General features: G+C 38.9%; 1 protein-coding gene and 1 long non-coding RNA gene across 3 annotated transcripts in view; one reads left to right on the forward strand and one right to left on the reverse strand.

Moving 5' to 3' along the window:
* Positions 1-24209, reverse strand: part of LOC144313629 (uncharacterized) — a 41459-nt gene that overhangs the window by 8869 nt on the left and 8381 nt on the right. The window lies entirely within an intron of this gene.
* LOC144313247 (MAM and LDL-receptor class A domain-containing protein 1-like) overlaps positions 9762-24209 on the forward strand; it is a 41048-nt gene continuing 26600 nt past the window's right edge. Inside the window, exons 1-3 of the mRNA XM_077896413.1 lie at positions 9762-9792; positions 9852-10265; positions 13914-14325. Of these exons, the coding sequence (XP_077752539.1) occupies positions 9762-9792; positions 9852-10265; positions 13914-14287 (819 nt within the window). The 3' untranslated portion in view covers positions 14288-14325. The remainder of the gene's footprint in view (positions 9793-9851; positions 10266-13913; positions 14326-24209) is intronic.

Below are 24209 nucleotides of genomic sequence, written 5' to 3' on the forward strand. Positions count from 1 at the left end.
ATCCTCTTGGTTCTGAGTATATTAAGTTCTGTATGTTAGAAGATGCTCAGTTCTAAATTTATATAAACCAGAAATACATGTAGAGAGCCCCACCAATGACCACCAAAACATAAATGAAATAAAAGAGGGGGGCAGAATGGGAATGCAGAGAGAGTATAATCTCACAGAATGAACCAGCACGGTATACCACTTGGTTCTGGGTGCATGCTGGCATGGTTTAGAAGGTATGAACTTGTGCCATTGTAGAACAAAATGAGGCAGAGAGAAAACACAAAACAAAACAAAAACCATATCTTGTATATATCCCAAAATTGAGTATGTTGTAGGGAATCTAGAAGTGGAAAGTATATCTAGGACGTGTCATTGTAGAAATTTGAAAGTCAAAAAGGAAGCATCTTAAAAATGAAGAGTTGGTAAAATATTGTAGTAAGGTGGGAAAGAGGAAAAAAAAGAAAATTTACAGTCTGATATAAAAACAAGTTGTAGTGGAATAGGCAGGAAAAAAATAGGAGGGGTACCCTCTGGTTCTATATCGTGTAAATCCCTGGACTTGCCCTGGAGCTTTCCAGTGCTGCTCGGTGAACTTGCTCTTGCCCTGACCTTCCAGCTGGTCTTCGGGGGAGGGGCTGCTGTGCTGACTCGCAGGTGTGTGCACCTGGGCGCTGCCCCGCCCCCCTGCCGGGTGTAGGGCTCAGGGGGAGCTGTTGCCCCGGTGAGGCCCCTGTCCCCTGGCAGCCCCGCCTCTCCCAGGCACAGGGTGACACCAGGAGGGACAACCCCACAGGCGGCGGCCAGGTCTCCCCAGCCCTGGAGTCCGCTCCCGCCGTGACCACCGCGGCTCCCAGTCCGCAGGGGCCTGGGTGCTCCCGGGGCGGGGGCGCCGATCTGCACAGGTCGGGGCGCCGGAGCAGGAGCCTCCTCGCTGTCCTGGGCCCTCCCCGCCTCGGCCCGTCCCGGGGCAGCGCAGGATCCCGGCTGTGTCCCCCGGAGGCCTGGGGTCCGGGGCCTGCGCCGCTGGAGTCGCGCTCCCGGGGAGCCCCCTCCGCCCGGAGCCCCGCCCGACCCTCCGGCTGCGCCCCCAGGCCCCGCGGGGCGCGCTCCGGCCCTTTACGGAGATGGGCGGCTGTGGGGCGCGCTCTCCCCGGCGCCCCGGGATCCCGCCCGGGTCCCTGCTGAGCGCCTTTCCGTCCGGGAAGAGTCGTGGGGATTGTCAACGTGCCCGCTTCCCGGGCGGGGCGCCCTGTCCCGAGGCTCTCCCCGGCCTCGGCGGCTCCTCGCGGCCCTCCCCCACCGGATTCTTTTTTATTTTATTGTTTTCCGCCTTCCTGCCTTGTCAGAAGCGAAAAGCCTTCTCTCTGTAGCGTTCTTTACATCTCAGTTCGAATTTGAGGTGTTCAGGATGGTTTGAAAGTTATCTAGGGGTGTTGGTGGGGCCGGTGTGTGGAGGACCCCACTCCTTTGCATCCTGGCCCGCCCCCGTTGCCATTGTTTCAGATGCTCAGGTCAAAGACTTCAAAATCATATGGATTCATCTTTTTTTTACATTTTGTAACTGATGCCAGTTATTTCTATCATGTCTGCCTTTAAAATATAACCAGAATGCCTCGTTTTTATCTCCTCATTACCTCCCTGGTCCAGACCATTATCATTCCTTATCGGAATTTTTGAAATCTCCTTTTCTTGCTGATGTCACCTTATTTTTATCTTTTCTCAGTACAGTAGCCATGGGGATGGGATTAAGTCAGAATTTGTTAAAGCATCCCTAATTGTTTCCAATACCTCAAAATTAAGGCCAAAAAATTAAAGTGATTGCTCTGAGTTTACCTAGTTGTCAGGTTTTCTAGGACACCTCCCTTGATCACCATCTGTGAATTTTCAACCCTACTCTGTCATGCTCTATTCCTTTCTCTTTTTTTTTTTTGCCTTATTATCATTAAATGAATTATATATGTCTTACCTATTTCTTTTGTTTTTCAATATCTCACCTAGTATCCCTACCTTTCTCACTCACATTATTTAAATGCCATGAAGACAGAGATTTTTTTCTGTTTTCTTTTCCCCATTTTACTTTTCTGTCTTCTTAGAAGACTCTATACCTGTGCCAAACATATAGTGTGTACGCAGTACATCTTTGTCAAGTGAATGAAGAGTGAATGAATGAGTACTTGTTATTCTGTTGTCATAATTTCCTGTTTATAAATTTCCCATGCTAGATTTTAGGCTCCCTATTGGTGAGCACTATATATATATATATATATATATATATATATATATATATATATATATGTATTTTATATGTATATACATAATATTTAATGTAGGATGTGTTGAGAAATGTGAAGAGTCTGAAACTTTACTTATAAGCTAGCAAGTTAGCCTGTGTAGTTCTATGGATGCTGCCAAAATAGGTGAGACTTCTGGTTCAGAGACTAAAGGATTTATTATTAATGGTGTAACACCCAGCATAAATGTCCTGTTTGCCTTAGTTCCTCTTGCTCCCTGAGTCCCAGGAGCAGCTCAGAGGGGCCCAGGCTGATATGCATGAGAAATAGGTTATGCATCACAGCTAAGAAAGCCTGTGTTTATGGAACCCAAATCTTATAGTGGGATTCAAGCAAATGTGTCTGACCTATGTTTAAGAGGAGTACATTTTCCTTATTATATTATACAAGACAATAATTTGCCCTCTCTTATAGATGGAGTCACTACCTCTATTTTTCATGAGCATTTACTATTTTAATATCCTTAAAAGGATGGTCTGGAACAAAGGGGCAGTTAATGGCTCAGCTTATAGGACATGCAGAAACATGAGAGACCCTGGAGAATTATGTCCCAATAGTACCTCTGCTGGTCAGATTACAGGAGATCCTTAAAACCATGTGTAGAATAATGTAATTAATAATTGCTACTTCAAATGCAATAATTTTGAATGTAAAGTGTTACTGTTTGTGCATTGGTGTTCCTTTAAAAGATTTCATCTATTTATTCATATAGCAGTCTTTTTGATTTCATGGTACTTTTACAAATATTTGACTATTTTATGCTTTAAATAACTAATGAATATTAACTTTTGATGAAGACTACAGTTATTTTAACATTACAACTCCAAAATTATTATAACTCCTTTTGAATGCGTGAAAAAGCCTGAAGCTCAAAGAAATACGATGAGTAGAGAACATATTCTAAAATAGTATGCATAGTTTTAATGTATTTAAAGCTTATAATAACCTCTGCTTAATCAAATCAAATAAAGTAGAACCTCAATGTACTAGAACACTCAAATAACTTTTGTCCTCCTTCATGTAACTTTCAAGGAGGGTCATGAAATCTAGCAAGAAAGAGAGATAAACAGGGAGAGTTAACCTAGTGGACTTACAGTTATCATAGCTACGCCTCAGAGATATTGTGGTTTTTGTTCCAGACCACTGCAGCTAAGCAAGTATCACAATAAAATGAATTCTTTGCTTTTCCAGTGCATATAAAAATTATGTTTGCACTATACCTTAGCCTGTTAAGTGTGCAGTAGTATTATGTCTAAAGAAACAATGTACATACCTTAATTAAAAAGTACTTTATTGTTAGAAAATTCTATCATACAAATTTTCAAGGAGTCATAATTGTTTGTTGGTGGAAGGTCCTGCTTCTACGTTGATTGCTGCTGCCTGGTCTGGGTGGTAGTCACTGAAGGTTGGAGTAGCTGTGCCAATTTGCTAAAATCAGACAGCAATGAAATTTGCTACATCAATTGGCTCTTCCTTTCATGAACAGTTCTCTGTAGGATATGGTGCTATTTGATAGCATCTTACCCGCAGTACAACCTCTTTCAAAATTGGAGTCAGTCTTCTCAAACCTTGCTGCTGCTTTATCAACTAAGTTTATGTAATATTCTGAATCCCTTATTGCCATTTCAACAATCTTTACAGATTCTTTCCCAGGAGTAGGAATAGGTTACGTCTCAAGAAATTATATTCTTTTTTCATCCATAAGAAGCAACTCCTAATCTGTTCAAGTTTTTCCCCCCACTTTTAAAGCCTTCATTTTTGGCATTAGTACTTTTTTAAAAATTTTAAGTTTTTGCTTAGATTCTAGTTGGTTAGCATGTGGTTCAATATTGGTTTCAGAAGTAGAGTACAGTGATTCATTACTAATGTATAAAATCATGTGCTCATCACAAGTGCAACCAATAATACTCATCACCCAATTCACCCATCTCCCCTCCAGCAGCCCTCAGTTTGTTCTCTGTAGCTAAGAGTCTCCTGTGGTTTGCTTCTTTTTTTGTTTTCCCTTCCCCTATGTTCATCTGTCTTATTTCTTAAATTCCACATATAAGAGAGATGATATGGTATTGATCTTTTTCTAACTGACTTATTTCATCCAAGTTTTATTATGAGATTGCAGCAGTTCAGTCACAACTTCAGGTTCTACCTCTAATTCTAGTTCTCCTGCTGTTTCCACCCCATTTGCAGTTATTTCCTCCACTGAAGTCTTGAGCCCCTCAAAGTCATCCCTGGGGTTTAGAGTCAACTTCTTCCAAATTCCTATTTCTGTTGATATTTTGAATGCTTCTCACGAATCACAAATGTTCTTAATAGCATTTAGCGTGGTCAGTCCTTTCCAGAAGGCTTTCAATGGACTTTTCCCACATCCATCAGAGAAATCAGTATCTATGGCATCTATAGCTGTATGAAATGTGTTTCTTAAATATTAAGCCTTGAAAGTTGAAAATGACCACTTGATCCATGGGCTGCAGAATGGATGTTGTATTAGAGGTAGAAAAACAGCATTAATCTCACTGTACCTCTCTGTCAAAGCCCTTGGGTGCCCAGGTGCGTTGTTAGTGAGCAGTCATATTTTGAAACGAATCTTTTTTTTTTTCTGAGCAGTCAGTTCAACAGTGGACTTAAAACATTCAAGAAATCATGTCATAAATAGATGTACGGTCATCTAGGCTTTGCAGTTCCATTTATAGAGCACAGATAGAAGGGATTTAGCATAATTCTGAAGGGCCCTAGGAATTTCATAACAGTAAATGAGCATTGGCTTTGGCTTAAAGTCATCAGCTACATTAGCCCCTAACTTAGAGAGTCAGCCTGTCTTTTGATGCTTTAAGGCCAGACATTGACTTCTCTCTAGCTATGAAAGTCCTAACGTCCACTATGAGGCTGTTTAATCTACATTGAAAATCTGCGGTTCAGTGTGGCTGCCTTCATTAATTCTCTTTGCTACAACTTCTGGATACCTTGCTGCAGCTTCTGCATCAGCATTTGTTGCTTCACCTTGCACTTTTATGTCATAGAGATGGCTTCTTTCCTTAAACTTCATGAAATAACCTCTGCTAGCTCAGACTTTTCTTCAGCAGCTCAACTAATTAATTATTAGGACTTTTTTTTTTCAGAACAGTTTTCAAGTCACAGAAAAGTTGAGGAAAAAGTAGAGATTTCCCACATACCTCTCCTGCCCTAAACACACACACACACACACACACACACACACAGAGAGAGAGAGAGAGAGAGAGAGAGAGCATCTCCTACATCAGATTTCCCAGCGGGCAGGGGAGGGGGGCATTTGTCACAACTGATGATTCGACACTGATACATCATAATTATTCAAAGCCCAGTATGGTCCACTCTTGGTGTGATACATTCTGTGGGTTTGGAAGAATGTGTGGTAAAATCTATTTGTCAATATGGTATCATACAAAGTATTTTCATGACATTGCTCTTGTATTGAAAATACTCTTGTGAATCACCTCATCAGCCTTCCCCCCACCTCTAAATTCTGGCAACCACTCCTCCTTTTACTCATTTCATATTTTTGCCTTTTCCAGATGTTAAATAGTTGAAAGCCTACAGTATGGAGCCTTTTCAGCCTGGTTTCTTTCACTTAGTAACATGCATTTAAGTTTCCTCCATGGCTTTTCATGGATTGATAGCTCATTTATTTTTAGTGCTGAACAACACTCCACTGTCTGGGTATAGTACAGTTTGTCCATTCACCTATTGAGGGACTTTTTTTTTTTTTTTTTTTTTTTTGCTTCCATGTTTTGGCAGTTAGGAATTGCCATGTACAGGTTTCTGTGTGGATGTGTTTTGGGCTCCTTTGGGTATATATCAAAGAGTACCCTTCTTTAAATTTTTAAGTCTTTGCATGAGACCCAAATTATCAGCTCCAGTGCTTTGCTCATTTCATGTTTATTTCTTATACATGATTCTCTGTAGGAATCATCTCAAACCATCAAAGAAGTTCTAACAGTGAGTCTGATATAAAACCATCTGATTCTGTATCCATCACCCTGCCAAGGTTCCTTGGCTCCTACATAAATTTAATTTCTTCTCTCCTAGTGAAAAGCTCTCAACGTGACAGTGATAGTGTAGGAGCCTGTGTGTCTTTCTACCAAATATCCCCTAACATCCTTTCTTTGGGGGTAGCTACTATAATTATATTTATATAACTAATAGTGGCAACAAGAGTAATTTTACTGAAAATAATTAAAAGCTGCTATAGAGTCACTAGGTTTTTTACTCATATCCATAGAAATAGAAATAGACAAATAAGTTTTAGAAACTTTATGTCAGGGACACCTGGGTGGGTCAGTGGTTGAGCGTCCACCTCTGGCTCAGGGCATGATCCTGGGGTCTGGGATCGAGTCCTGCATCAGGCTCCTGTGGGAATCTTGCTTCTCCCTCTGCCTATGTCTCTGCCTCTCTCTGTCTCTCTCATGAATAAATAAATAATATCTTAAAAAATTAAAAAAGAAACTATGTCAACAGATATCCTATGATGAGCATAACAGCTTCTAGCACAAAGCTTGGTATACAATAAACCCTGAAGTAGTGATAACTATGGTTCTTGCAAATTATGCTGTTTCTGATAATGATGATAATTAAGAAAGTCAATAGTGAGGCTCCAGAAAAGTGAACAATCTTTGAACCTCAATTGTTAAAATTTACCCAGAATATTATATCTCTAAGTCAGAAAAGACTGTTTTTTTAAGATTATTTATTCATTTATTTATGAACAACACTGAGAGAGAGACAGAGACTTAGGCAGAGGAAGAAGCAGGCTCCTTGCAGGGAACCCAATGTGGGACTCAATCCTGGACCCTGGGATCACGACCTGAACTGATGGCAGTTGCTCAACTGATGAGCCACCCAGGCGTCCCGACATACAGAATTTTTAATAGCTGTTCTTATGAAGTGTATATTTGGTTAACAGCTAGCTAAATTAATTTCAGCTGGTTTATTACATCTCTGAACAGCTGAGGTGAGTTTTTAAAATGTGTATAGAAATCTAAATATTTGGGAACACAGTATATTAGATAGGCATATTTAAATTTTAGCAGCAAAGCATCTGTTAAAAATTGCTGTCTTTGATGGATCTTATCTAATAAAACTAGAAAATTGCCACAGTGGTTTCTGAAATTTTACCACCATTAGTATATTCATTTATTTCTACATTGGTATCTCCTTGGATAGCAGACAATAGACAATAAGGCTCCCTTTCCAGGGAACTATGTGTGATAGCTATTCCATAGTAGCAATAACTTGTTTTCTTTCTGTATTTTCGTAAAAGAACTCCTGGATCCTTTTTTTTTAAGATTTTATTTATTCATGAGAGACAGAGAGGCAGAGACATAGGCAGAGGGAGAAGCAGGCTCCCCGCAGGAACCTGATGTGGGACTTGATCCCTGGACCTGAGATCATGCCCTGCACCGAAGGCAGATGCTCAACCACTGAGCCACTCAGGTGTCCCCCTTTGTTTTTTTTTAATTGTCTGAAAAAGGAATCAAAAGCATTACTTTCTCAGGGATTGAAATGGCAACTACATACTTTGAAACCACTGAAATCTAGGTATATTTATGAGTTATTTATATATTATGTATTTATAAACAGAGATGGCCTATAAAAATGTAGTTTTAAATATTCTTAGTATTTTTCCCCTAACCTGTCATAATTATCATTGAAGTGAAAAATCTTTGGATTTCAATCCATTTACATAGTTTCCTAACTCTATGACCTTAGTTAGATTAATAACTTCCCTGAACTTTCCTTTCTTCCTTGGGCTATTGTGAAAGTTGGATCTATATAAAGTGTTTAGTACAGGGTCTATGACATAGGTATCTATTAAATATTAGCTATAATTCATACTATTATTATAACTTCTCAGTCCTGTCTTTCTCTTCCTCTTTTCTAATGGCTTTGTGGAAATTAACTATTTCTTACCTATTTCCTGAAAAGTGGGTCAAATTATTCTGCCCTATAAATATTATGCAATGCATATAATACTTTGGGAAATATTAAGCTCTACAAAATTGGTGGTGAACGTAATATTAATTATAATAATCTTGGTTTTTCAAATTTTAATCTTTTTGAAGTAGCTACTTTTCATATTTTAGTATAAAATAATCTGTAGGAACAATGAAGTCTTCCAAATAATGTCATAGTGGCAGAGAAATAACATGAGTATCGAATAAATTAGGTAGACCTTGGCAATTCTATACTCAATATAGCTGAATAATGCTGTTTCTTTGAAAAATTATTTGGTAAAAATGTAATTTCTTAAATTGATAATTCTGCTTTATTAATTTTTCAGTATGGAAAGCACAACTCTGGTTTTTATTTCTTTCAGATCAGATAGGATCCATTTTTTCCTCAAATGTATCCTTTAATGTACTTAGAGAAGTATAACAAGGTATTTCAGTTGAGCTTTACGATTCTAAAGTATATGAATACTCCGGAGAGCCATCCTAGGAGTCACATTTTGTTTTTCAGGCTCCAAATGTGACTTTGAAGCAGATAGCTGTGGTTGGTTTGAAGCAATTAGTGGTGACCATTTTGATTGGGTATGGAACTCTAGAAGTAACCTTTTGGCTGAATTTGAGCAACAGGCTCCACCTAGGGATCATACTCCCAACACAACTGAAGGTAATAAGCAAGGAGAGGCTTTTGTTCACCCTTGGTCAGGCCTCTTAAGAGAAAGATAAGCATTTAAAGCTCTATGTTACTGCAACAAATAGTGTGACAAATAGCTAAATAGTGTCAATTACGTTTATGTTGTTAGTGTGAAATGACTCCTTTAAGGGTGGTGGGGAGGGAGTATAGATATGCTTTTGGCTGAATTCACTTAAATTATTAACTTTTTGCATGATTTTCAACCTGGAGGTAGATACTAGTTTAGTTTTCATAAGAGCAAATTTGACTCATCATATTTATTGATTTTTGATTGTATAGTCTTAATTTTAGTCAGACACAGAGCTTAGTACAAGGTTAAGAGGCAGGTGCCTCAACTCAGTCGGCTAACTTACAATTTGTATTTGTATCTCAATAGGGCATTTTATGTTCATTCTGAAGAAAGCAGAAGCTTGTCACAAGTTGCCAAACTCCAGAGCCCAACGTTTAGCCAGGCAGGACCTGGATGCATACTTTCCTTCTGGTAAATACTAGAAACTGTGGTCAGCTACCCCAGCAACCCGGTGGTTGCAGGCGTACTTCTGCACTTGTTAGACTTTATGATTTGCCCTTGGTTTGCCTTTAAAAATAGGTACTGTTATATTTATACAATTAGCATTTTACTTAGAAGCACATTATCAGTATTTGTTGTGTTCTTTCTTTAGATGAAAGAGACTCTTTCCCTCCAACAGTGGATTATAATTTAATTAACTCTGCCTCCTCTGTTCTAGATGGGACTCCTTGAGAAAGGCTCCCAGGGTCCTGGAGCCAGAGTATGCACCTCAGCAGATAAGCTCTCGCATATGAGCAGCAATGATTACTGCAAGAAATAAAGGCGTCCATTGTAGCTAATTATTAATCAACGGTTGACTGAGTGGAAGAGCCTATAAGTTAAATATTTAGTCTATGCAATAAATCATTTCCATTCCTTGTGTTTGTTCTTTTTCAGGTTTTATGACCATGGTCTGTCAGTGGGAGCAGCTGAGCTACAGCTACATGTGGAAGATTCCAACGACTCTACAGTACTCTGGAGAGTATTGTGTAACCAGGGCAACCAGTGGTCACAGGCCACTATTCAGCTTGGACGCCTTACTCAGCCCTTCCATTTGTCACTAGATAAAGTCAGTCTTGGCATTTATGATGGAGTCTCAGCTATTGATGACATCAGATTTGAAAATTGTACCCTTTCTCTTCCTGCAGAGAGCTGTGAAGAGCCGGACTTTTTCTGCTGTCGACGCAGCAAGGCTTGCATAGAAAAACTTCTGTTATGTGATTTGGTAGATGATTGTGGTGATCATACTGATGAGGTTGACTGTGGTAAGTGCTTTGTTGTTGTTGTTGTTATTATTATTAATTATTATTATTATTTTGGTCCATCGTATTTTTACAGTGGAGATCTTGATTTGTTCACTGTTTTCTAGCCAATCAAGGCAAAGACAGGAAACATTGTTCCAGAGTTGACGACCGTGATGAGTGGTTGATTAATCAGGTTACCGATATTTGTTATGTGGACTTATTAACTAGATACTATAGATAAAGTGCTAACCACAATGACTGAGTTTCAGATCTCATGGAATTTACAGTCTAATTGAGAAGTAGATATTATTCAAATATTGTTTTAAAAATACAAACTGGAAGCTTTGATGGGAGATACGGAGAGGAGTGCGGTGACTTTATAATAATGGTATTAAACTTTCTAAAGGAGATGACTTAGCTGAGATCTGAAAATAAAAAAGTCAAAGCATATATATGCAAAAGCCCTGATATGTGACCGTGTAGCAGATGGAGGCCAGCCAGTGCGGTAGGAGCGAGGAGGTGAAGGAGAGATAGGGTGCAGTATAAGGACAGAAATGTGAAGGAGGCCAGATTTGCAGATATTTATAGTCTATATTAGGAAAGTTTTTCTTCATTTGAGGGTTTTTAAGAAGGAAAGTGGTATAATAAAATTGGCATATTAAAACATGTCAGTGTAGATACAGAGTGATAAGTGGATTGGAGGAGAGTGGATTTGGGAGACCCATCAGGAGGCCATTGCGATAATCCACTGAGGAGGGGTGGGCAGCCTGTATCACAGCGGCAGTGATGGAGATGGAGGGACTGATGTTTGGGGAAATAGTTAGGAGGGACATTTGATGATGTTTTGGCTATAGGGAGCAGGGAGTGCTGTGTCAAAGGTAAGTCTTGAGTTTCTGGTTTAAATTACCAGAAAGTTTATGGTATCTGATGATTGTATACATTTTATAATTTAATAAACCTAGCACCAGGTAGTGCCCATTGCACTTGCTCCTGAAAATGAATCAGAAGCTTATAGCTGTTTTTTACTTCAATTACAAAATCAATCAGAAAAAGAATTTGCATCTTTCTTTGTCCAGAAATAGCAACAATTCTTAAAATTCAAGCTATATGCCTATTACATTGAGAGGCTAATTATAAACCAAAGTGAAGCCATAAAATGCTTGGTGCATCATAGGAAACACTGCATTAAGAAACTTCCATATAAATTATTGTACAGCATGCTGCATATATGTGATCTTTGATACAGTCAGGTGGATTGAAGTCAGAATTACCATGCATCTCATTACACAACTAATTCTTTGAGTGGATATAAATAAAGTTGATAATTTAGACAATGGCTAACATAAGAAGTGTAACTTGTCCCCAAGGTAATTTATTTTTGTGGCTTTAGAAAGCTTTTTCATCTTTCTGAAGCTCTCCGAAGCCCACTCCTCAAAAAAAAAAAAAAAGCAAATTATCCTTAAAACTACTATTAACTTAGATGGAGTTATGTCAGTACAACTATAATAATCAAAATACTACTTGTGACTAAATATTAGTGAAAGAGAACAGTAGTGGTATCAGAGTGTCAGTTTCTCTCGCAGCTTTCCATATAAATGTGTTCCTGGATTCCATAGAAAGCATTAGGCATCCAGAAATCTATGTTTTATTTCCTAAATCTTCCTACGTTTAGAGATAGGGTTTTTTATTTGAAGGTGGAGCTACGTGCATTCCCTTTCAAAATAGAGATTGAACATACAGTCAATATGAAGACAGGCAATATCAAAATCTGTTGGCTTTAGTGCCAGTTTTATGTCAAAAAACTTAGCAGCTTGATATTCTCCTTCTGCTCCACAGCCAAAGATTGACACCCGGAGAGTATGCTGTGGGTCCCCAGTTCACGTCACAGCTGGGCTTGATTAGTCACAAGTGAGGAAATATCAAACAAAAGCTCATCTCCCATTTGACATTTACTCACTGGGCTCCCATCATTAGTTCTAAGCTCCTGTTCCGTAGTTTTCAAAGACAGATGATTTGTTCTAGCCCGGCTGCATTTATCCACATTTGCTTATATTTATTGTTTCAGAATATTTATTCCCCTTTGGCACCAAGTGCATTTACTAAGATGAATAGTGAAAGGACAGCTGACATTTATATGTTTAAAAAATATTAACTTCGGTGAATGAAGCTAAAATGTAAAACTATGCATTAATTCTAACTCCTGTTCCTTCTACCCAAATAATGCTAAATGTTTTTATTCTAAAAACAAATCCTTGTTGTCAACAAAATGTTCACATCCTGAAAATGACTACATTACTATATTCTGGAAATTGTGGTAGATAAGCTAGGTGACGAGGGGCTAGTCAATCCTTTATAAGTGCTTTGAATTCTTCTAGTGCCTGGAAGGAGTTTTAAGCTTAAAAGCTCCAGCTCAAAGGAGCTGCAATCCAGTGAGAAGAAAAGACTGCCTCTCAGGAGATGCTGCCAAGAGCCCGCAGCACAACAGGAGGCATAAATAGAGAAGGAGAGAGGAGTGAGGTGTTTAAGGCAAGTGGGGAAGGTGGTGTATGCTAAGAAAAGGCTGGCCAGGGACAAACAGGAAGTTAATTTAACTTGGGAAAGGTAAAGCTTGAAAGAAGAGCTTAGATTTCAGTTTGGATTAAATGAGCATGTATGTACAGGAAGAAAATGATAAATTGCCATGGAAGGCAGAAGAATGGTCTTTCTGGCACTGATGGAGGGAAATGTGGAATTGGGGCAAGATGAAACCAAAGGGAGGAGTTTTTCAGCCTGAGGTCTGGAAAATGCTGGCATCAGGATCATGTTGAATACTTGTTAAAAATATGGATTGCTCGGTCCCCCATATCTAACCAGGTAGTGCTGGTATGGAGCTTCGCCATGGAGCAAGCAATTATGCTGTACACATCAGGTGATTCTGAAAGATTGGACTCTATTAAAGTATGACTCTTCAGTTCTGCATGTTAGAATCGCCAAGGGAGATAATGAATTATCTTGATGTTCAACCGCACTATTTGTGGCAGTTCAGTCAACATCTCCGGGGGGGCTGGGGGGGCTCAGTTGGTTCAGCATCCAACTCTTGATTTCGGCTCAGGTCATAATCTCAGGGTTGTGAGACTGAGCCCCTGTAGGGCTCTGTGCTCAGTGGAGAGCCTGCTTGAGATTATCTCTCCCTCTGTCCCCTGACCCCCCTTTTCTCTCTCTAAAATAAATAAATCTTTTTTTTTTAATAAATAAATCTTTAAAAAAATAAATCAACATCCCTTAAGATAAGTTCTGGAACTTCATGTTTTTTGTTTTGTTTTGATTTTTAACATTCACTGGTGATTGGGACATTTGGCTAAGGCTGAAATCGACTGAGCCAGAAGTTTATAGTATTGAGTCGGTCATGGTGCCCTCATCATTTGCATAAAGTTATAGTGCTGGAAATGGTGAAGGATGGGTATAAAAGGCATTTGGAAAATAATGGCTGAAGTAATGCCCCCCCCCAGTCTATAAAATATTATTACTTGATATAAATCTAGGATTTATTCACTTTTTAAAAACTTTTAGTGTCGCATTTAAAAAACATTAAAATCATTAACCTTGGCAGGAGCCAAATATCAACAAGTATTCTTAATCATGTTTTTTGTCCTTAATTATTTTTTTGTTGTTATTTCATGCCAATTTCAGTACCTGAGTTCCAATGTAACTTTGAAAATGGAATCTGTAACTGGGAACAAGATACAGAAGACGACGTTGATTGGACCAGGAAGCACGGTCCAACTTCAACACTTAATACAGGGCCAATGAAGGCTCATACCTTGGGCACAGCTAAAGGACACTATCTCTACATAGAATCTTCGGAGCCACAGGTTTTCCAAAACAGAGCTACTTTCCTCAGCCCTGTCCTCAATGCCACCGATGCAGGGGGCTGCACCTTCCGCTTATATTACCACATGTTTGGAAAGCATATTTATAGGCTGGCCATCTACCAGAGAGTTTGGAGTAACACAAGAGACAGCTGCTGTGGCAGATATTTGGGAATCAAGGCAACAGATGGATGAGGAAACGCCTCAATCTTTCCAGCAGGAAGCCTTTTCAGGTATAGATAATGGCTTTCGTAATGTGTATTTAAGATGCATTCAGAATGTCTAAGGAATATGAAAGATCACTATATCCTTGAATTAAAAGCCAGTGGAATTTGGTCAGAGTTATTTGGAAGTACATTTATCATGCAATTAAGGTTGTGCCAAAGCATGTTAAGTTGCTTTCCTCTTTGACTACCTCCAATAATCTGTGATTAAAATTTCTAAAGGTGGACACATGGCATTGGCAGCAGCTACAGGTCCCTCTGACTTTAAGTCATTTTTCTCTTGAAATAAAAAATCTGGAGGGAAAAAGAGTTTTGCGCAATATATGGTACTCTGCCAAATGTTCAGGTTCTAAAATCTGTGATTTTTAAATATTCCATCAGACTTTTCCACCTTTTATAGGTAAGCAGCAGAAATTCGAGAAGGGTGCATGCTGTGTTGGAGAATCACACAGCTACTCTGGGGCAGAGCCAGAGGTCTAGCTAGGTCTCCTCACTCCTGCTGAAATATTCTTTACTGTGATTCTCACCTACCTTCTCCTAAAAGGAAAACTTGGGGGCAGCCCGGATAGCTCAGCGGTTTAGCGCTGCCTTCAGCCCAGGGGCTGATCTGGAGTCCCGAGATCCAGTCCCACCTCAGGCTCCCCGTGAGGAGCCTACTTCTCCCTCTGCCTGTGTCTCTGCCTCTCTCTCTCTCTCTCTCCTCTCTGTGTTTCTCATGAATAAATGAATAAAATCTTAAAAAAATAAATAAAAGGAAAACTTGGAATGGTGGATTTAAATGCTTACGTGGCTTTTAAGATTTTATGAAGGCAATTTCTATTATCTCTTGGATTCCCTTAGCAATTCCCTGAAGTGGGTAAGTCAGGATCTTTTTTATCAGTTTTACAAATATGAATAAAACATTTGGAGAGGTTGTTATTTATATCTGGCCAAATAGATGGTGCACAGCAGGATGGGGGCTTGGAATGGAATCTGCAGTTTCCAATTAATTCACATTCATTCCCTTTCTAATATATCATACAGCCTGTCATGTGTAGGAGGGTCGAATATTCTTTTTCTCTTTGCTCCAATAGATCTAGATGTAATATACAGGGAGGAACTCCTTACCACTCCTGGCTAAACTTTTTTTTTTACATGTACTGAATTTCTCTGTTCCCTTATTTAAAGCGCTGTTTCAACCTAAATATCTTGAGAGCCATGATAGAGGGGCGTCTGGGTGGCTGCATCAGTTAAGCATCTGCCTTGGGCTCGAGCCATGATCTCAGGTCCTGGGATCCAGCCCTGCATTGGGCTCCCGCTCACTAAGAAGCCTGCTTCTGCCTCTGCCTGCCACTCCTCTTGCTTATGCTCTCTTTCTCTGTGTCAGATAAATAAATAAAAGCTTTTTAAAAAGCCATCATAGATATACGTTGTATATGACTCACTAAAGAATACATTGAAAAGGGTGATTTGTCCAGATAGACACAGGCGGAAATTATGAGAACTAGTCTGCTATATGTAGAGTGTTATTTTGCTGTTCAGCCATGTGGCAGGTGCATGTAATCACAAGAAATGAAATGGAAGGAAGGTTCTTCGACTTTTATTTAATAATGGATCACCCACTTCAAATTTAATCAGATGAATTGTAAGTTGGGTCAAACTAGTATCCTTCTGATATTTACTCAAGAGTTGGTTGCCAGGAGAAAATCACCTTGGCAAGGGAGCTGTTTCGCATTCAGATGAACAGAGAACTAACCAAGGAATCCTTTAGTTATGAATCAAAAATATAGAAATTGGTGTGTGGAACCAATTTTGGGTTATACATGCAGTACTCTGTTTTTATCCAATGGTTCTTCTAGGCTTTATTTTTTTCCAATGACATTCAGGCTTGAGAAGGTAAAATCAGATTGTGCTTGTGGTGTAGTTAAGATAATAAAAATTGGGTCCAATTTCAGCGACCAGAGATATTCCTTCATTGAATAATAAGTATACAGAGTTGTGGTGAGAGCAGAAATAACCAAGATTTTACTTAGCTGTGATATTGTAGGTGAAATTAGCTAGTGTCAGTCCAGCAGGTAATGTGCTCATTAAATGTTTGTTTAAAAGAAAAATCCAAGGATTTTTCAGGAGCTATGTATGTATATATAGTTGACACACAAGGTTACATTAGCTTCAGGTGTACAACATAGTGATTCAACAAGACTATATATATATATATATGTTTTTTATAAATATAAATATATATATATATATTTTTTAAGACCATATATTATACTATGTTCACCACAAGTGTAGCTACGGCCTGTCCTGACACACTGCTCTTACACCATCTTTTTTTTTTTTTTTTTTTTTCTTACACCATCTTTAACTGTATTCTTCACGCTGGGCATTCATTCTTATGGCCTACTCATTCAATAACTAGAAGTCTATATCTCACACTTCCCTTCACCATTTTGCCCAACACCCCACACTCCTCTCCTGTGACAACCACCAGTTAGTGGTCCGGATTTATGCATCTCATTTTGCTTTTTGTTTGTTTACTCATTTTTAAAAACTTCCACTTAAGTATTTGTCTGAGGTATTTCACTTCACACGATACCCTCTAGGTTAATCCATGTTTTCTCAAATGGCACACCTCCTCCTTTTTATGGCTATATGATATTCCGTGTGTGTGTGTATGTATATACATAATACTTTCTAATCCATTTGTCTATTGATGGGCATTTAGTTTGCTTCCATATCTTGACTATCACAAATAATGCTGTGGTAAACATATGGGTGCATTCATCTTTTCAAATTAGTGTTTTTGTGTTTTGGGGGTAAATAATAGTGCATTATTGGATCATAAGATATTTCTACTTTTAAGCTTTTGAGCAACCTCCATACTCTTTCCACAGTGGCTGCTCCTCTTGCATTCCCACCAACAGTGCAAGAGGGTTCCTTTTTCTATATGTCCTGCTAAAACTTTTTGTATCTTGTATTTTTGGTTTTAGCCATTCTGACAGGTTTATAGTGATATCTCATTGTGGTTCTAATTTGCGTTTCCCTGATAATTAGTGATGTTGAACATATTTTCATGTGTCTGTTGGCCATCTATATGTATTTGGAGAAATGTATGTATGTCATTTGCCCATTTTTTAATTGGATTGTTTGGCTTTTTTTGGTATTAAGTTGTATAAATTCCTTATATATTTTGGATATTAATACTTTATTACATATATCATTTGTACATATCTTCTCCCATTCAGTAGGTTGTCATTTTGTTTTGTTGATAATTATATTTGCTGTGTAAAAGCTTTTTATTTTGACGTAGTCCCAATAGTTTATTTTTGATGTTGTTTCCTTGCCTCAGCAGACATATCTAGAAAAATAGTGCTATGGCTGATGCCAGGGACATTACTGCCTGTGCTCTCTTCTAGGGTTTTTATGGTTTCAGGTCTTATGTTGAGTTCTTTAATCCATTTTGAGTTTGTGTGTGGTGTTAAAAAGTGGTCTAATTTCCTTCTTTTTCATGTAGCTATCCAATTTTCACAGCACCATTTATCGAAGGACTATCTTTTCTCCATTGCATATTCTTGCCTCTTTATTCATAGATTAATTGACCATTTAATCCTATGTTTGTTTCTGAACTCTCTCTTTTGTTCTTTTGATTTATGTGTTGATTTTTTGTACCAGTACCATAGTTTTTTTATTAGTACAGTTTTGCAATATATCTTGAAATCTGGAACCATGACACTTTTAGCTTTTGTTATTCGCTCTCAAGATTGTGTTGGCTATTCAGTCTTTTGTGGTTTCCTACAAATTTCAGTATTATTTATTGTAGTTCTTTGAAAAATACTTGGGATTTTTCTAGTTCCGTAGACATGTTAAATTGTTTATTGGAGCTTTATTTTGATTCTTGAGGTAGGCTGATATCCCTATATATTTCTCTCTTAGAACTGCTTTTGCTGCCTTCCCAAAATTTTGGACCATTGTGTTGTCATTTATATTTGTGTCTATGCATTTTGTTATTTCTCCTTTAATTACCCTGTTGACTGTTTGGTAGTATGTTGTTGAGTCTCCATATATTTGTGACATTTTCACTTATTTCTTGTGATTTATTTCTAGTTTTATAGCATATGATCAAGATATTTATAATTGCCATATCCTCTTATGGATTAATCCCTTTATTATTTTGTAATGACCATCTTTGTCTCTTGCTACTCTCTTTGTTTTAAAGTCTGTCCTGTCTGATATAAGTATTGCCATCCTGGACTGTTTTGTTGTTGTTGTTGTTGTTGTTGTTGTTGTTTTGCTTTTCCTTGTATGGTGAATTTTTTTTTAATCCTTCATTTTCAATCTTTATGAGTCTTTAGGTCTGAAGTGAGACTCCTGTTGGCATCTTTAGATGGATATTGTTTTTCTTTTCTTTAATATTTTACTTATTCATGAGAGATAAACAGATAGAGGCAGAGACATAGATGGAGAAGCAGGCTTGCTGTGGGGAGCCTGATCCAGGACTCGAACCCAAAACCCAGAGATCATGACCTGAGCCAAAGGCAGATGCTCAGCCACTGAGCCACCAACGTGACCCCAATGGATATTGTTTTTCTTATCCATTCTGCCACCCTTTTATCTTTTGATTAGAGCTGTTAGACCATTTACATTTTTTTTATTTTTTTAACCCTTTATTTTTTATTTTTTAATAATAAATTTATTTTTTATTGGTGTTCAATTTACCAACATACAGAATAACACACAGTGCTCATCCCGTCAAGTACACCCCTCAGTGCCCATCACCCATTCACCCCCCACCCCCGACCCTCCTCCCCTTCCATCACCCCCAGTTCGTTTCCCAGAGTTAGGAGTCTTTATGTTCTGTCTCCCTTTCTGATATTTCCCACACATTTCTTCTCCCTTCCTTTATATTCCCTTTCACTATTATTTATATTCCCCAAATGAATGAGAACATACAATGTTTGTCCTTCTCCGATTGACTTACTTCACTTAGCATAATACCCTCCAGTTCCATCCACGTTGAAGCAAATGGTGGGTATTTGTCGTTTCTAATGGCTGAGTAATATTCCATTGTATACATAGACCACAGCTTCTTTATCCATTCATCTTTCAATGGACACCGAGGCTCCTTCCACAGTTTGGCTATTGTGGACATTGCTGCTAGAAACATCGGGGTGCAGGTGTCCTGGCCTTTCATTGCATCTGTACCCTTGGGGTAAATCCCCAGCAGTGCAATTGCTGGGTCGTAGGGCAGGTCTATTTTTAACTCTTTGAGGAACCTCCACACAGTTTCCCAGAGTGGCTGCACCAGTTCACATTCCCACCAACAGTATAAGAGGGTTCCCTTTTCTCCACATCCTCTCCAACATTTGTGGTTTCCTGCCTTGTTAATTTTCCTCATCGTCACTGGTGTGAGGTGGTATCTCATTGTGGTTTTGATTTGTATTTCCCTAATGGCAAGTGATGCCGAGCATTTTCTCATGTGCATGTTGGCCATGTCTTTGGTAGCATGGCAGGATACAAAATCAATGCCCAGAAATCAATGGCATTTCTATACACTAACAATGAGACTGAAGAAAGAGAAATTAAGGAGTCAATCCCATTTACAATTGCACCCAAAAGCATAAGATACCTAGGAATAAACCTAACCAAAGAGATAAAGGATCTATACCCTAAAAACTATAGAACACTTCTGAAAGAAATTGAGGAAGACACAAAGAGATGGAACAATATTCAATTCTCATGGATTGGTAGAAATAATATTATGAAAATGTCAATGTTACCGAGGGCAATTTACACATTTAACACAATCCCTAACAAAATACCATAGACTTTCTTCAGAGAGTTAGAACAAATTATTTTAAGATGTGTGTGGAATCAGAAAAGACCCCGAATAGCCAGGGGAATTTTAAAAAAGAAAACCAGGGATCCCTGGGTGGCGCAGTGGTTTGGCTCCTGCCTTTGGCCCAGTGCACGATCCTGGAGACCCGGGATTGAATCCCACGTCAGGCTCCCGGTGCATGGAGCCTACTTCTCTCTCTGCCTCCCTCCCTCCCTCTCTCTCTCTCTCTCTCTCTCTCTCTGTGACTATCATAAATAAATAAAAATTTAAAAAAAGCTTGTTTAAAAAAAAATAAAAAAGAAAACCATAGCTGGGGGCATCACAATGCCAGATTTCAGGTTGTACTACAAAGCCGTGGTCATCAAGACAGTGTGGTACTGGCACAAAAACAGACACATAGATCAGGGGAACAGAATAGAGAACCCAGAAGTGGACACTCAACTTTATGGTCAACTAATATTCGACAAAGGAGGAAAGACTATCCACTGGAAGAAAGACAGTCTCTTCAATAAATGGTGCTGGGAAAATTGGACATCCACATGCAGAAGAATGAAACTAGACCACTCTCTTGCACCAGACACAAAGATAAACTCAAAATGGATGAAAAATCTAGATGTGAGACAAGATTCCATCAAAATCCTAGAGGAGAACACAGGCAACACCCCTTTTGAAGTCGGCAACAGTAACTTCTTGCAAGATACATCCATGAAGGCAAAAGAAACGAAAGCAAAAATGAACTATTGGGACTTCATCAAGATAAGAAGCTTTTGCACAGCAAAGGATACAGTCAACAAAACTAAAAGACAACCTACAGAATGGGAGAAGATATTTGCAAATGACGTATCAGATGAAGGGCTAATTTCCAAGATTTATAAAGAACTTATTAAGCTCAACACCAAAGAAACAAACAATCCAATCATGAAATGGGCAAAAGACATGAACAGAAATCTCACAGAGGAAGACATAGACATGGCCAACAAGCACATGAGCAAATGCCCTGCATCACTGGCCATCAGGGAAATACAAATCAGAACCACAATGAGATACCACCTCACACCAGTGAGAATGGGGAAAATTAACAAGGCTGGAAACCACCAATGTTGGAGAGGATGCGGAGAAAAGGGAACCCTCTTGCACTGTTGGTCGGAATGTGAACTGGTGCAGGCCACTCTGGGAAACTGTGTGGAGGTTCCTCAAAGAGTTAAAAATAGACCTGCCCTACGACCCAGCAATTGCACTGCTGGGATTTACCCCAAAGATACAGATGCAGTGAAACGACGGGACACCTGCACCCTGATGTTTCTGGCAGCAATGTCCACAATAGCCAAACTGTGGGAGGAGCCTCGGTGTCCATCGAAAGATGAATGGATAAAGAAGATGTGAAAGGGAATAGAGGGGAAGGGAGAAGAAATGGGTAGGAAATATCAGAAAGGGAGGCAGAACATGGAAGACTCTTAACTCTGGGAAACGAACTAGGGGTGGTGGACGGGGAGGAGGGCGGGGAGTGGGGGTGACTGAGTTGTGGGCACTGAGGGGGGCACTTGATGGGATGAACACTGGGTGTTATTCTGTATGTTGGCATATTGAACAGCAATAAAAAATAAATTTTCATTAGAAAAAATGAAAGAAAGAAAGAGAAAGAAAGAAAGAAAGAAAGAAAGAAAGAAAGAAAGAAAAGGAAGAAATAAAGAAAGAAAAGAAAGAAAGAAAGAAGAAAGAAAGAAAGAAAGAAAGAAAGAAAGAAAGAAAGAAAGAAAGAGAAAGAAAGAAAGAAGAAAGAAAGAGAAAGAAAGAAAGAAAGAAAGAAAGAGAAAGAAAGAGAAAGAAAGAAAGAAAGAAAGAAAGAAAGAAAGAAAGAAAGAAAGGAAGAAATAAAGAAAGAAAAGAAAGAAAGAAAGAAAGAAGAAAGAAAGAAAGAAAGAAAGAAGAAAGAAAGAGAAAGAAAGAGAAAGAAAGAAAGAGAAAGAAAGAAAGAAAGAAAGAAAGAAAGAAAGAAAGAAAGAAGAAAGAAAGAAAGAAAGAAAAAGGGATCCCTGGGTGGCGCAGCAGTTTGGCGCCTGCCTTTGGCCCAGGACGTGATCCTGGAGACCCGGGATCAAATCCCACATCGGGCTCCCGGTGCATGGAGCCTGCTTCTCCCTCTGCCTCTGTCTCTCTCTCTCTCTGTGTGACTATCATAAAAAAAAAAAGCAGTGGTTAATTTTTCGGAATAACTTTAAAAAGGACATCAGAATTTTATGCTTTTCCAGAATTTCCTGCCTTATACTGAAATACAACATCCTTATTTCTAATGGTTCAGTTTGAATTGCTATGCACAGCAAGGGACAAGAGGCCTAGGGGCCGAAAGCAAGACCGAGGGTAATTCAGGAGTGTCACAACCCTTCCAGGGACAAGTACCAAGTCAAAAAAAGTGTTTTTCTTATCTCTTGAGAAGAGATGAAGAAATGAAACATCGTAAGTATGTCAGATGGGTTTTTTGTATGATACACTAGAAAACAATCTCTGAAATTTTATTCCAAGCTTTGTACACACTCCTTCAAATACTTCATCCACTCGAAACTAGCTAGGAGCTCAAAAGTATATTTGCTTGAATGCTAAGTGACCTCAACAGGAGCTATAGTCAGGGTGCCACCACCCAATTTATGTGACTGATAAGTTTTAAAAGGGGCAATATGAGAGTTTACAGACATCGATAATAGCTTCAAATATGACTCGCATATGTAAGGAAACCTTTTAAGGTATCTTAACCGGTCCAGAAACCCAGACAGTTAGTATTCTGTTTTCCATTTTCGTTTTCATTAAATCGTCCTCAATCAGCAATGTGACTAAGATAAATAGACAGCAGTACACGAGATAAAAATAGGAAGGCTCCTCAAAAACTCTCCTTAAATTCTATGCATGATTCATATTCAGCTTGAAAACCATTAGTTAAGAATGAAATAGCCAAAGATTCTAGCATATGAAGTGTGATGTATACCAACTTCTTAACCCTACAATATAATGGTAGGAAAGCTAACTCTGAAACCAAAACTCCATACCTAAAATAATTAGTACCAATACTTAGAATATAGCAAGATTTATTTTTCTTCCATTGTCTCTTACTTTCCACACAATAAGACAGGACATTATCAGGGTTGCCTGAACTATGTATGAAGTCAAGTCTATTTTTTTCTATCTGGCTATCATTCATAAAAACAAAATTCAAGGTTCTATTTACTTTATTTTAAAAAATATATTTTATTTATTTATTCATGAGAGACACTGAGACAGAGAGGCAGAGACGTAGGCAGAGAGAGAAGCAGACTTTGTGCAGGGAGCCTGACGTGGGACTGGATCCTAGGACTCCAGGATAATGCCCTGAGCTGAAGGCAGACGCTCAACCGCTGAGCCACCCAGGCGTCCCTCTATTTACTTTCATTAATTCAGCTAATAGGAGCTTTTGGGGGAATGAGAAGGGTACTTAGTGAGAAAAAGAGAGAAAGATAACGGTTGTGCTTATGTGTCCCGGAGAAGTAATTCTCTTCCTCCTACTACTCCATATACTAGAGTTACTATAGTATTCTTTTCTCATGTTTTAAAGACTACTATTCAGCAATTTAGGGGTTTTAAGGATTTATAACCTCCAGTCAAAATAGTATTTCATCTATCAATTGTCATTTCCATATTGGCACTAGCTCCTAGTTTCATTCACAAAACTAGGGTTGTCAGGGCCTTAATGAGGCAATCCTTCTGCCTCCATCACCCCACTGGTTAGGCCTAACATATGCCTACCCATTCAGTTCTGAAACCACCTGCAGAGAGGAAGTTAAATGAAGAAAAGTAAAGCATCACACTGTCACCATCTTTAGATAAGCTCTAATTTTACCCAAAGGAGAAAACTTTAACCACGATAACAAAGCTGGCAATGACCATGATTAAATGATGCCTGTCATTCTGTCCTACCCCTGGGAGCTGCTCTCCACCCACTCCCAGGTGATGGATGTGTTTCTCTTGGTACACTGGGTTTAGATTGGCAAAGGAAGCAGATAGTTAAATTCATCAATCACCAGAGTGGGCAAAGCAGTATTTGATCTGC

The sequence above is a fragment of the Canis aureus genome, chromosome 5 (genome assembly GCF_053574225.1).
Source record: "Canis aureus isolate CA01 chromosome 5, VMU_Caureus_v.1.0, whole genome shotgun sequence".
NCBI lineage: Eukaryota > Metazoa > Chordata > Mammalia > Carnivora > Canidae > Canis > Canis aureus.